This window comes from Scyliorhinus torazame, chromosome 25 (assembly GCF_047496885.1).
Source record: "Scyliorhinus torazame isolate Kashiwa2021f chromosome 25, sScyTor2.1, whole genome shotgun sequence".
In the NCBI taxonomy this organism is placed as follows: domain Eukaryota; kingdom Metazoa; phylum Chordata; class Chondrichthyes; order Carcharhiniformes; family Scyliorhinidae; genus Scyliorhinus; species Scyliorhinus torazame.
This window is the reverse complement of record NC_092731.1, coordinates 25,784,776-25,797,902: the sequence shown is the minus strand read 5'-3', so window position 1 is coordinate 25,797,902 and position 13,127 is coordinate 25,784,776. Positions and strand designations below refer to the sequence as shown.

Genomic DNA, 13,127 nt, shown 5'->3' with positions numbered 1-13,127 from the left:
GTGCGGCTCCGCAGTTACCGCACGTCGTGACGTCATGGCGTTCGTTGCGCCACCGCGCATGCGCAGTTCGGTCTTGCGTCGAGCACGCCTGCGCATCACGTCCCTCTGTGTCGACTTCTTTTTTGGCGTGCACAAACGCAGGAGGCCCCGGAAAGCGCACAAAATGGCCACCCTCGTCCGGGCCGTGGGCCGGGAGGAACTCGATCGCCTGGACCTGTTTGGCCTTGTTGGACGCCTGCCTCACTGATCCGGCCGCGTAGGACCCCTGCCGCGCCGATTCGGCCGCTTGAAATTGGGTATAGCGGCTGGTCGCGTTTTCATGCAGGACACAGGCTTCGATTGCGGAGTCTAGGGTGAGGCCTTTAACTTTTAAGAGCTGCTGGCGTAGGGCGCCCGAGGTGACCCCAAAAACAATCTGGTCCCGAATCATTGAATTGGAGGCGGTCTCGTAACCGCAGGACTGAGCGAGGATTGGAGGTGCGTAAGGAAGGATTGAAAGGGCTCAGCCTTACCCTGCAGGCGCTGCTGGAAGAGATACCTCTCAAAACTCTCGTTGACCTCGACGTTTAAGTGTTGGTCGAGTTTGAGAAGGACCGTCTTGTACTTGGTCTTGTCCTCACCTTCCGCGAACACCAGGGAGTTGAAGACATGGATGGCGTGTTGACCTGCCGTGTAGAGGAGGATGCCGATCTTTCTGGTGTCCGAAGCGCTCTCCTTTTCGTTGGCTTCCAGGAAGAGCTGGAAGTGCTGTTTGAACAGCTTCCAATTGACGCCGAGGTTTCCAGCAACTTGTAGCGGCTGCGGTGTGCTGACGGTGTCCATGGCGCAGGATGGCAGATTCCAGAGGATTCGTAGGTAGGTCCCACAGTTACTCCTGGTACTATGATGTGTTGGGTACTCTGCTACACAGACGAACCAACACGGTTGCGAATGGTACAACTCAGTTTTATTGCTAACATATATTTACAGTGGTAAACTGGTTACTGAGGTTCGATCATAACCCTTGAATCTGTGGACCTATTCCTAACACTATCTTGGAGTGGCACTCAGCACATGGTGGATGTCTGAGTGGCTTGCTGTGAGCTCTGTGCCCTGAGCTGTCTCCTACTGGCATCTCCGGGAAGTGTCGTGTTCCCTGTTTTGTAGTGTGTATGCTCTTGCCTGTGATTGGCTGTGGTGCTGTGTGTGTGTTGATTAGTCCGTTGATCTGTCCATCAGTATGTATGTATGTTTGTACCATGATGTTTACCTGAATATCATGACAGTGCCTACTTAGATGAGCTCATTTAAATATGATTATCTGGATGATGCCCATCGAGGGCCTGATCCAGATCACACCGGGCATAGCGAGTTGGGTGACTCGCAATCAGCTTAACACCCGGCACGAAACCCGTTATGGGCCTGTCCCGCGATGCACCCGGCACAATGGGATCGATGCCCGGCGCAACACGGTGGGAAAATCACGCCCATTGTGAACGATGCGGTAAAATTTCCAATTTACCTTTTTCTGTAAAGGCCCAAACCATGGCCCAAGAAGGCATGAACAAGGCGAGTACTCCATGGATCTTAAAGCCCCTTGTGCTGTTCTTTTTTTTTCAGGGAATGATTGTGATCCCTGTCCTGGCATCTGTTTTGTACGATTCCAGTTGTTGGGAGAGTCCGGAGACATTCAGCCCCGATCGCTTTCTGGATGAGAAAGGACGATTGAAGGAAATTGAAGCTTTCATGCCATTTTCAGCAGGTTTGGGCAATATTTGTATCCTGTGTGTTGTTAATTTAACTTGCGAAGGTGAGGTGAAGGGACCAAGGCAAAATGGAAAAGTCTAAGGAGTAAGGCTGAGACAATGGAAGAAGCACCGATTCATCCACTCCAAATTGGAATTTTCAACAAACGTCAAGGCTTGAGGCCTTCAGAAAGAATCTGAACGATTTACTGCCATTGGAGGCAGTCCAGAGGTTCACTGGGTTGATCCCGGGATGGAAGGATTTTCTGATGAGGAGGGGTTGAGTAGGTTGGGCCTGTCCTCATTGGAGTTTAGACGAATGAGAGGCGACCTTATTGAGACGTATCGGATTCTCAGAGGGTTTGACAGGGTCGATGCTGAGAGGTTGTTTCCCCTTGCGGGATAATCCAGGACCAGAGGGCAGAATCTCAGAGTGAGGGGTTACCCATTACAGACAGAGATGAGGAGGAATTTCCTCTCTCAGAGGGGAGTGAATCTGTGGAATTCTTTACCGCAGAGAGCTGTGGAGGCTGGGTCGTTAAGTATGTTCACGGTTGAGATAGAGTTGTAATCAGTGAGGGAATCAAGGCTTATGGGGATAAGGCGGGAAAGTGGAGTTAAGAATGATCATATCAGGATCGGAATTCTCTAGCTGTTGGGATTCTCTGTTCCCACCAGCAGCGCACCCCCTCCCACAGATATCCTGGCAGCCTGCAGTGGCTTCAATGGAAAATTCCATTGACAAGTGGCGGGAGCAGGGAGTCCAACCACCGAGAAACACGCGGAGGTGGACTGGAGATTCCCGCTCCAGACCGGTCACGAACGGCAGAGCAGACTCGATGGGCCAAATGGCCTTCTTCTGCTCCCACGTCTTATAATAATAATAATCGCTTATCGTCACAAGTAGGCTTCAATGAAGTTACTGTGAAAAGCCCCTAGTCGCCACATTCCGGCGCCTGTTCGGGGAGGCCGGTACGGGAATTGAACCCGCGCTGCTGGCGTGGTTCTGCATTACAAGCCAGCTGTTTAGCCCACTGTGCTAAACCTATGGTTGTAACTGACGGTTTCCAAAATGTTTCAGGTGATTTAAGGATTTGATAGGATCAATGGGGAGAAAACCTGTTTCCTCTGGTGGAGGGGAAGGTGGGGGTCCAGACCAAGGGGGCAAAGCCTCAAGGTTAGAGCCAGGCCATTCAAAGGCGATGTCAGGATGCATCCCGTTCACACAAACGGGAGTGGAATCCTCAAACCCCCTCCCCGAGAAGCTCTCCGGGCTTTGAGGAACAATTGAAAATGTCAAAACTGAGATTGATTGATTTTTGTTAGTCGAGGGTGTTGCGGATCCGACGTAAGTAAATGTGGTGAAGACATTGATCAGTCATAGATTTAACTGAATGGCGGGACAGGCTCCAGGGCTGAAGGGCCTTCGCATCCCCCCGTATCTGAGGCCGTGGTGCTGGAGCTCAGGAAGAACAGGGGAACATACAAAATAATGCAGGCTCCCTTCTTCCTCTGGAGACGCTGCTTCCTTATCTCCTGTAACATCATTTTCCTGCTTTTTAAAAAAAAAATCAATCTCGCAGAGCTGGGTTGTGAGGCAGAGTTCGTGACTGAAGCAGGGTCTACAGGCCTGGCTTTTAACTCCCAGTGGGATGCCAGCTGTGGGGAAACTACAGCGACAGGTTTGTGTGGCCACCTGGCCCTGGCAAAATGTTTGAATCCCGCTGCTAATTTCCCACGGTCGTGGAGGATGGGATGGCAAAACCGCCCGGCAACACGAGGTGGCCAGTGGATTTTGGATCTGGGGCCACTCTCATGCTCGGGGAGTGGGAGGGGGGGGGGGAAATCCAGAACAGGGAAGGCTCAAAACTTTCATGATGGGGCCTATGAGAACATAGAACATTACAGCGCAGTACAGGCCCTTCGGCCCTCGATGTTGCGCCGACCTGTGAAACCACTCTAAAGCCCATTTACACTATTCACTTATCGTCCATGTCTATCCAATGACCATTTGAAGAGAAAGGCTCTCTTGGACTCCTTACTCCAACAAAGGAGAGACCCTTCTCTTTAACAGCGTCACCCGGTGCTGATCCCAGGGTGGCCTGAACGGAAATACTGGGGTTATGTCATGTGAGGAGAGACTAAGTCGGCTAAGATGATATTTGTTGGGGTTCAGAAGAGTGGGAGAGGATCTCATAGAAAGTTCTAACAGGATTAGACTGGGTAGATTCAGAAAGAATGTTCTTGATAGTGGTGGAGTTCAGAACTAAGGGCGATAGTTTGAGGATAAGGGACCTTTTAGGGTTGGGGGGGGGGGGGCGGTTGTGATGATAGGGATGCTGAACAACCAATGGTGGGAGTGTTGGGTGTGTGGCATTGCCAGGCAATGAATGGCATGAGAGTGGGGGAACTTGTTGGTGGTCAGAGCAATTAGTGCCTCGAGATGGCATGTTGAGGCCTCCAGGAATACAAAGTGGGAGTCTGCACGTTCTCCCCGTGTCTGCGTGGGTTTCTTCCCGGTGCTCCGGTTTCCTCCCACAGTCCAAAGATGTGCAGGTTAGGTGGGAAGGGGGTGTGGGCCTGGGTGGGGTGGGGTGTCCTTACGGAGTGTCGGGGCAGCCTTCATGGGCCGAATGGCCTCCCTCGGCACTGTAGGGATTCTATGCCTACCCCCCCCTCCCCCCGGCTAAAGGCCAGCTGAGACATGTTCTAGCGACTCTCCATTACTCTGTCGTTGTGAGGCCAGTTCCCTGGAGTTACTTCTCCGTCTCTTACAGGGAACCGTATGTGCATCGGTGAGAAGGTGGCCCAGATGCAGCTGTTCCTGTTTCTCACAGCCCTGCTGCAGAGCTTCACCTTGAGATCTCCGATGGACCCTCACGCCATCGATATCAGCCCACTGTCCAGTGGCTTCTCGACCCTGCATCGACCATACCAATTGTATTGTGTCCCTCGCAAATCAGCGTGAAACACAGCCAGAGGAACATCCAAGCCACGTGATCAGTGAGCGGCCAAAGTGGACCTCACAACCTTGTGATACAACAAATTTTAAATATATATACTTCCTTTGACAAATAATTTGTTCTTGGGTTGTGGATGATGGGAAGCACCAATTCCCTCAATGTCCTGAGGGTGTAGAAAATCAAATTTACAGTCTGGAATCGGACCTATATGTTGACCGGACCAGGTAAGAACACAGCAAGTTCGCTTCCCTTGAAGGACCAATTGGGTTTATTGACAAACCAACAGTATTCACACAATAATATCACTGAAAGTAACTTCCACCCTTGAAGCATTTTTGAGGTGTTACTTTGACTGAATGAAAGGGTATGAAAGGTCATTTTAAAGTTTACACGGTGACGTGGTGGACCCTGAGATATGTCAACGGGGTCAGTGCATACCTGAGGTACCCCCCACAAGACCATCGAAAGGCCCCTCTCCCCACACAATGCAACATAGGGACATCCTCCTATTCACTACAGGAATAAAAGGTCACCCCTCTGCTCACAGTAGGCTGACCCAAATGATCTCCACAGTGATCCCGCCAGACCCCCATTAGTCACCCCCATCAGACCCCCCCATCGGACACCCCCATCAGTCACCTCTATCAGACACCTTGCCAGACATCCCATCAGACTCTCTTATCAGAGACCCCCATCAGATACCTCATTAGACCACCCATCAGAGACCCATATCAGAGACCCCCATCACAGACCCGCATCAGTCACCCCTAGCCTGAAAGCTGACGAGCAGTCCAAGCAGTACAGTGAAAGATCACATCATTTTCACTTACCCTTCTGCTGCCTCAGACAAAAATGTTTCGCGCAGCAGCTGTTACAAGTGTCAGAGGCTTCCCCAAAAGCCAAGCAATTTCAAAACGGCTTCAAATTCCTTGACAGCCTTTGAAATGCAAAACTCCCATTCAATTTCACACAGCAATACATTTCAGTGATTAACAGCTTCTCACCACATCAAAAGCAGTTAAGTGTTTTCCGTTGTGAATAAGGGGAAGTGAAACAACTTAATAAAAGCAAAGTACTGCGGATGCTGGAATCTGAAACGAAAGAGAAAATGCTGGAAAATCTCAGCAGGTCTGGCAGCATCTGTAGGACCGTTTGGGTCCTACTAATCGTTTGGGTCACCCTAATGTGAGCAGAGGGGTGGCCAGCGTCCTACAGATGCTGCCTGACCTGCTGCGATTTTCCAGCATTTTCTCTCTAGTGAAACAACTTAGCTCCTTTTGATGTGGTGAAGAGCTGTCAATCATAGCAGGAGCATTTATAAACATTGTGGTTCGCATCAAAGTAGGATAATGCAGATGCATTCAAGCATGAAGGGAAAGATAGAAAAACAATCAATCAAGCACCTGTCTTTGGACGAATAAAACTGTCAATCACTGGCGAGTGAAATGTATTGCTGTGTGGCCAGAGAATCCCGCCACCAGCGAACGGCTGCAGAACTCCAGCCATTATACTACATCTCCCCCCAAATCTCTGATTTCCATTTTTTTTTTTGGGAAGACAACTGTGGTGGTTTCACAAGTCTACCTGACTGTGGACTCTGCACCTTTGGATTTGAGTCCAGTATGCGCATGTTAACCTCCTTGCTGCTGATTGGTCGACTGTGCAGAATGTTTTTCTTGACGTTCCGCTCTATCATTCATGTTCAAAAAGAGATGAAACCAACTCCCTATAAACCTGGAATGTACATGCAATTGCTAACTCGTCTACACTGGGGAAATAGGCCAAGTGTAACCTCTTTCAAACACGGTGAATGGGAAATGTCAGGTGTCATCAAACACGCTCAATTTATTAATCACCACTTCCAATGGACTAGCTCCAGACTTACCTCATCCATCACACTTCGGCATACAAGAGCTGGCAGGGAGGCCATGGAGGTCTCCCAACAACACACTGTCCCCCAAGAGAGCGGCTTTCTCATCGGTGACATCTGTCTACCCTTGCTCAAGAAACATATTACCATCCATTCTGCTCAATTGACCAATTAGTAGCAAGAATGCCGCTCCTCCAGATGATGGGTAAATTATTTTGTCTGAAGTGCTGAGGCCTGCCAGATCGTCCAAGGAAATTTTATAAGGTTACAACTGCAAATTTCACACGGTGCAGGAATCACCCCACGCGATGGAGGAGTATTGTTAATGGCTGATTGAAGAAGATGCCAGGCTGGGACCTGGAGCAGCTCACACCTCCCACTATAGAGTGCCTAATGTTCCCTGATGTGTGTTACTGGGCCCCATGCACACCAGAGCACCGTGGGCAGAGCCAGGTTATCTGACCCTGCCTGATGCAGCTATCAGTAGAAATGTTGGCCTGAGTGCCTACTGGCCTTGGAGGGAACATCAGGTTCGATTTGTTGTCTCATGATCTCATGGATTACCCATTGCCCCAAATTGGGGTGAGGGGGGTGGGGGGGTAGTGGGACTTAACTTATCAAGCCCCTACCTGCACACTCCAGTCACATCTTCCTTGCTCAGCCCATATAAAAAGGTCTGCATGGTAGCACAGTGGGCACTGTAGCACAGTGGTTAGCACTGTTGCTGCACAGCACCAGGGTCCCTGTCTGTGCGGAGTCTGCACTTTAGAGTCTCCTCTAAACCTTGCCCCTCGCACCTTGAACCTATGCCCCCTAGTAAGACTCCTCTACCCTGGGAAAAGGCCTCTGACTATCCACTCTGTCTATGACCTCTTTCAGGTCGCCCCTCAACCTCTGACGTTCCAGTGACAACAAACTGAGTTTATTCAATATCTCCTCATAGCTTATGCCCTCCATACCAGGCAACATCCTGGTTAATGTATTTTGCACCCTCTCCAAAGCCTCCACATCCTTTTCTGCTCTCGACAGGCGAGGGGAGACAGAGAGGGAGAAAGGCGGACAGGGAGGGGCAGCATTTGCCTGTCAGTTGTAAACATGTGTCCAGCGGTGCGACCGACTACCCCGGATTGTTCAGGACTGTCCCGCGTTGTAGGTATTGTCCCGCGTCCCGGGCTGTTCGCTGTCTGCCCCGTACGTTTGATCCACGATTTCCGCATGGGGCGTACCCCACCCGTCTGTCACAGGCTCGTCAGAACATCACCATCCCCCCCTCCCCCACCCCCACCAGCTCAGCAAAACTCCGCCCCGGTTGTAGTCTGCTGTGCCAAAATGTTCTTCAACTTCCCCCCCCCCCCCCCCTTCCAAGGGTTGGTCACCCTGTTGCAGCATCAATTGGTTACTTGCCATCCAACTTTTTACAAAGTTTCAGCAGACCTCTGGAAATACTCTGCCTTTTAAAAACCAGCTGTGAATTTAGCACCTTATTCCCTCCCCCACCACCCTCCCAGCACTGAATCAGAAATAGTATAAAGTTGCTCCTCATAGAGCAGCATGGTAGCGCAGTGGTTAGCACTGCTGCCTCATGACGCCGAGGTCCCGGGTTCGATCTCGGCTTCGGGTCACTGTCCGTGTGGAGTTTGCACATTCTCCCCGTGTTTGCGTGGGTCTCACCCCCACAACACAAAGATGTGCAGGGTAGGTGGATTGGCCACGCTAAATTGCCCCTTAATTAGAAAAAATTAATTGGGTACTCTAAATTTATATATTTTTAAATTTGCTCGTGGTAAATCTACAACATAATAAATGTTGAGTGTTCTCCCCACCCAGTGGAAGGAGATGGTTACTGCAGCAACCGTTTGATTTAATAAACTGTGAAGATCAGGAATAAGGGATCACGGTTACGTGGATAGACGGGGGTGATGAGGAGGGTTGCGGGAGCTGGCATTGTCTGCATGGAGTAGAAAAGGCCCAGGGGAGATTAGGTAGGGGCGTTTGAGGGAAGCACGGTGGCACAGTGGTTAGCACTGCTGCCTCACGCGCTGAGGTCCCAGGTTCGATCCCACCTCTGGGTCACTGTCCGTGTGGAGTTTGCACATTCTCCCCGTGTTTGCGTGGGTCTCACCCCCACAACCCAAAGATGTACAGGGTAGGTGGATTGGTCACGCTAAATTGCCCCTTAATTGGAAAACAAAATCGGTACTCTAAATTTAACAAAAAAAAGGTAGAGGTGTTTAAAATCATGAAGAATATATATAGAGCAACGGTCTCCAATGCCCGAAGGAGCAAAATCCAAAAGCTCTCACCGAAGATGATTGGCAAAAGAACCACGGGAGACACAAGGAAGAGTATTTTAAGGCACGAATGGTGAGGATTTCAAATGTACTGTACTGACAGGGAAGGGAGGTGGTTTCAGATTCAAGAGTAGCCTTCAGAAGAGAATTGGACAAATATTTGATTGAGAAAATTTTGTACGCGCAGAGGGAAGGGTGGGGAAGTGTTCTCACTGGATTGCTCTTTGAGCTGGTATACTCGAAAGGCCAAGTGGCCTCATTCTGTGTTGCACTGTTCTGCCGCTCGATTACTAGTCATTCGGTAGTACAGAACGAGTGGGAAAAGGGACATGCTGTCTAAGCTTTTCACTTTGCATTCATCAGGACAGTCCAAAGTTACCAAACTGTAACTGGCAGAGAGCAGGGTGGGGGTGGGGGTGCAACAATTTACACTGCGTGCAAAGAGCGTGCTCATTGGTTGGCTAGTGCACTCTGATTGGTGGAGGCGTTGCCCAGGGGAATGCAGCATAGAACAGTTAACTGCCAAGCTTCTCTTCAAATTCAAATTGGGCAGATCACTCTGATTGGTCACGGCATTGCCCTGGGGAATGAACCAGGGAATGGCTGTTCCCCACACTTTTGTTCAGTTGGAAAAGGTGCCAAAGTTGCATTTTCCTTCGGTCTGCAAAGGTCTTGTGACTGAATATATATGGTTTCTAGCCACGTTACAGCGGGTAATTTCCTGTGATCTAACCTGACGAGTGCAAGGTGAAAGGCTTTGATGACCTGTCTCTTTTTTTTTTCAAGCAATATTCTACTGGCATCAATCTCTCTGCTTTTGATTCTCATTAGAAACTGTGACACCCGTTAGCATCCAGCCCTCAGAAATGTCTCAAAACTCCATCATCTCATTGAAAGCAGCCAAGTAAGCTTTGAACCATTTACAACGACAAAGTTATCCTATAGATCTGAGTACTGGAACAAACCACAGCCAGGCGATATGTCGAAGCGTAGGGTGAGGGTTAACAAGAATAAATATGCTAATGTGTGATATGAATAAAATATGGCAGATTTTGGAAATCTGAATTAAAAACAGAAAATGCTGGAAAAATGCAGCATATCTGGCAGCACCTGTGGAGAGAAACTGAGTTAACATTTTCCCCAAGGTGTCCTCTTCACTATAGACATCCAACCCCTCCACACTTCCGATCCCAACAAGGATGGTCTGAGGGCTTAGTTCATACGTTCACAAGGTACAGAAGCAGAATTAGGCCATTCGGCCCACTACTCCGCCATTCTATCATGGCTGATGTGTTCCTCATCTGCTACCTACAATGTTACAGGCTGGATTGCAAAATCAGCCAGAGCATCTCCTCCCTAGAACACATGACCTAGGAGCAGGAGTCAGCAATGTAGCCTCCCGAGCCTAACACCCTCACTGTAGTCATGTCTGATCCCATCATGGCCTCAACTCCATCGTCCTGCCCGTTCTCCATAATCCTTCAACCCATTACCAATTAAAAATCTGTCTAACTCCTCCTCAAATTTACTCACTGTCCCAGCATCCACCGCACTCTGGGGTAGCGAATTCCACCGATTCACAAACCTTTGGGAGTAGTTTTTCCTCAAATCCGTTTTAAATTTGCTACCTCTTATTGCAAGATTGTGACCTCTCGTTTTCGACTGCCCCACAAGAGGAAGCATCCGCTCCACGTCTACTTTATCCAGACCTTTTAGCATCTTGTATTCCTTGATTAGATCTCCCCTCATTCTTCACTTCTCCCTTGTGCTGAGGGCTGAACAATCCCTATCCATCACCACTCTCCTCCATCTAGCTGAACTTGTTCTCTCACTTAACCATTTCTCCTTTAACTTGCTCGCGCTGCCTGCAAATAAAAGGTGCGGCTGTGGGTACCCGGATGGCCCCCAAGTTCGGTCTGCCTTTTTATGGGGTAGGTGGAAAATCCCTTGTTCCAGTCCTACTCAGGCCTCGCTCCCAGGACATCGAAGACTGTATCAGTGGCATCTCATTTGGGCCTGGAAAAACTTAGTGATTTTGTTTCCAATTTCCATCCTTCTCTCACCTTCACATGGTCCAACTCAGACACTTCCCTTCCTTGACTTCTCGGTCTCCATTTCTGGGAATAGACTGTCTACCAATATTCCTTACAAGTCCACTGACTCCTACAGTTACTCAACAACAGCTCCTCACATGCTGTTCAATCCTATTCTCCCAGTTTCTCCATCTCCGCCGCATCTGTTTCGATGATGCTCCCTTCCAAAACGGCACTTCTGGAATGTTTTATCTAGAGTCAAGGAGTCCCTCCGCCCCTCACTTTGGTTGACAGGGCACTCAACCGTTCCTGACCCATCTCCCGCATCTCTGCCCTCACCCCTTCCCCTCCCACCCAGGTCCCTCTTGTCCTCACTTTTTAACCCCACCAGCATCTACATTCAAAGGATCATCCTCCGCCATCTCCAGCATGGTGTCACCACCAAACACATCTTCTCCTCGCCGACCGCCCCCCCAATCAGTTTTCGATAGGGACCACTCCCTCTAACACCCTGGTCCACTCCTCCATCATTCCCAACTCTTTATCCCCTTCCCATGGTACGTTCCCACACAATCGCAGTAGGGGTAACACCTGCCCCTCTACTTCCTCCCTCCTCGCTGTTCAAGGACCCGAATGACCACTTTCATTTGCGGCCGGGGGGACGACGACTAAATGCCGACTGGATGACCGCTCTGTGGATCACCTTCGCTCAGTCTGCAGGCATAACCCCAACCTTCCTGTTGCTTACCATTTCAACTCACCGTTCTGCTTTCTTGCCCACATATCTATCCTTAGCCAACTGCAATGTTCTAGTGAGGCCCATCGCAAACTGGAGGAATAGCACCTCATCTTCTGATTAGGCATTTCACAGCCTCTGGACTTAACATTGAGCATAACATCAGATCATGAACTCTCTCCTCCATCTTGACCCCCTTTTTAAATCCATTTTTTTGTCCCGCCCGTCACTTGTTCTTCAGTTTTGCTTTCACAGAACGCTGACCCTTGTTCTGCTATTAACACATTATCTTCCCTTTATACCACTATTAACACCTGTCTTAGTCTTTAACACTACCATTAACATCCCTTTGTCTTGTGCCCATGACATCTTTGTCAAATCGCTCCCGAGCTCCCACCTACCCTATGCCTTCTATTTTTTTCCACCTCCCTCTTAAACAGTAGGAAAAAAACCCATCACACGCTCTTTAGCTCTGAAGACACAGGGATTCGAAACGTTAACTGTTTCTCTCCCCCACAGATGCTGCCTGACCGGCTGGGATTTTCCAGCATTTTCTTTTTTATATGCTACAGTATGACATAGATGACGATGTATCCAGGTCAGAACACACAATGTTCAGGGGGCAACAAGCCTACTCTGTAACCTGTTGTATATTAATAAAGCCCTTTTGTACAAAAGTACGACTATAGTTTGTCTGAGGGTCACACACACACCAGTAACCAAGAAACACACCACAGATCAGGGCTCCCTCACACATTTCTAACCAGTGTTTTCTTATAAGTTTGAAAACACACATGAAAATCAAGACTGGAAAAAAACAGGCAGGCTTGGGTGGCACATAGGTGGGTGCAGGATTGGAGATCGGGATGTATGCAATGTTGATTGTCAGCCTATTATTCTGAACATAAACCTCTGGATTTTCTGAAGTGCAGCTGCCTTTGAGTTCCTCAGGCATAATTTACCAATGCAAAGGGGCTGAATGTGATTTCCGGTGTGGACTCTGAACGGTTTCTTTACTATTATGGCAACCCTTGCATTTCCACCTCGTCCTTCTTTCCTGTCATATTGGAGGCCAATTAACTCCTGGAGAGGGGGGGGGGGGAGAACTGTGACACAAAAGCTGGAATTAAAACAGAGCAGTAGAATTCATGCCAGGCCCACACTTTCCATTTGTAATACGGCCTTTGGCAAATCTGACATCATAAGAGTTTTATTTATTAACACGATTGACAACCCAAGGGCACGATGCACGAGGAACGCAATGAATTGCCAGCAGATCCACCATTGAAATGGTTTTGTCACAGAAATTGGCAATTTTACCTGGCACCCCACAAGCTCGCACACAAAATCGAGATGAGCAATTTCTACAAGAACACTTCTGCCAGCGTTTAAACATCAAACGGTTACCATACCTGCGACACAGCCTCTCTGGAGCCCACAGCTCTAATGTAAGAAAACAGTCTCAGGCGGTCCATTCGGGCGTTAATGGGGACAGAAATGGATACTAAGC

The 13,127-nt window shown here is 49.1% G+C and overlaps 1 protein-coding gene across 1 annotated transcript in view; it reads left to right on the top strand.

Annotated features, from left to right (window-relative positions):
• Positions 1–12,297, top strand: part of LOC140402443 (cytochrome P450 2G1-like) — a 45,867-nt gene extending 33,570 nt beyond the window's left edge. The window contains exons 8-9 of the mRNA XM_072490228.1: positions 1,600–1,741; positions 4,502–12,297. Coding sequence (XP_072346329.1) covers positions 1,600–1,741; positions 4,502–4,692 — 333 coding nt within the window. The 3' untranslated portion in view covers positions 4,693–12,297. The remainder of the gene's footprint in view (positions 1–1,599; positions 1,742–4,501) is intronic.
• Positions 12,298–13,127: the final 830 nt, after the last annotated feature.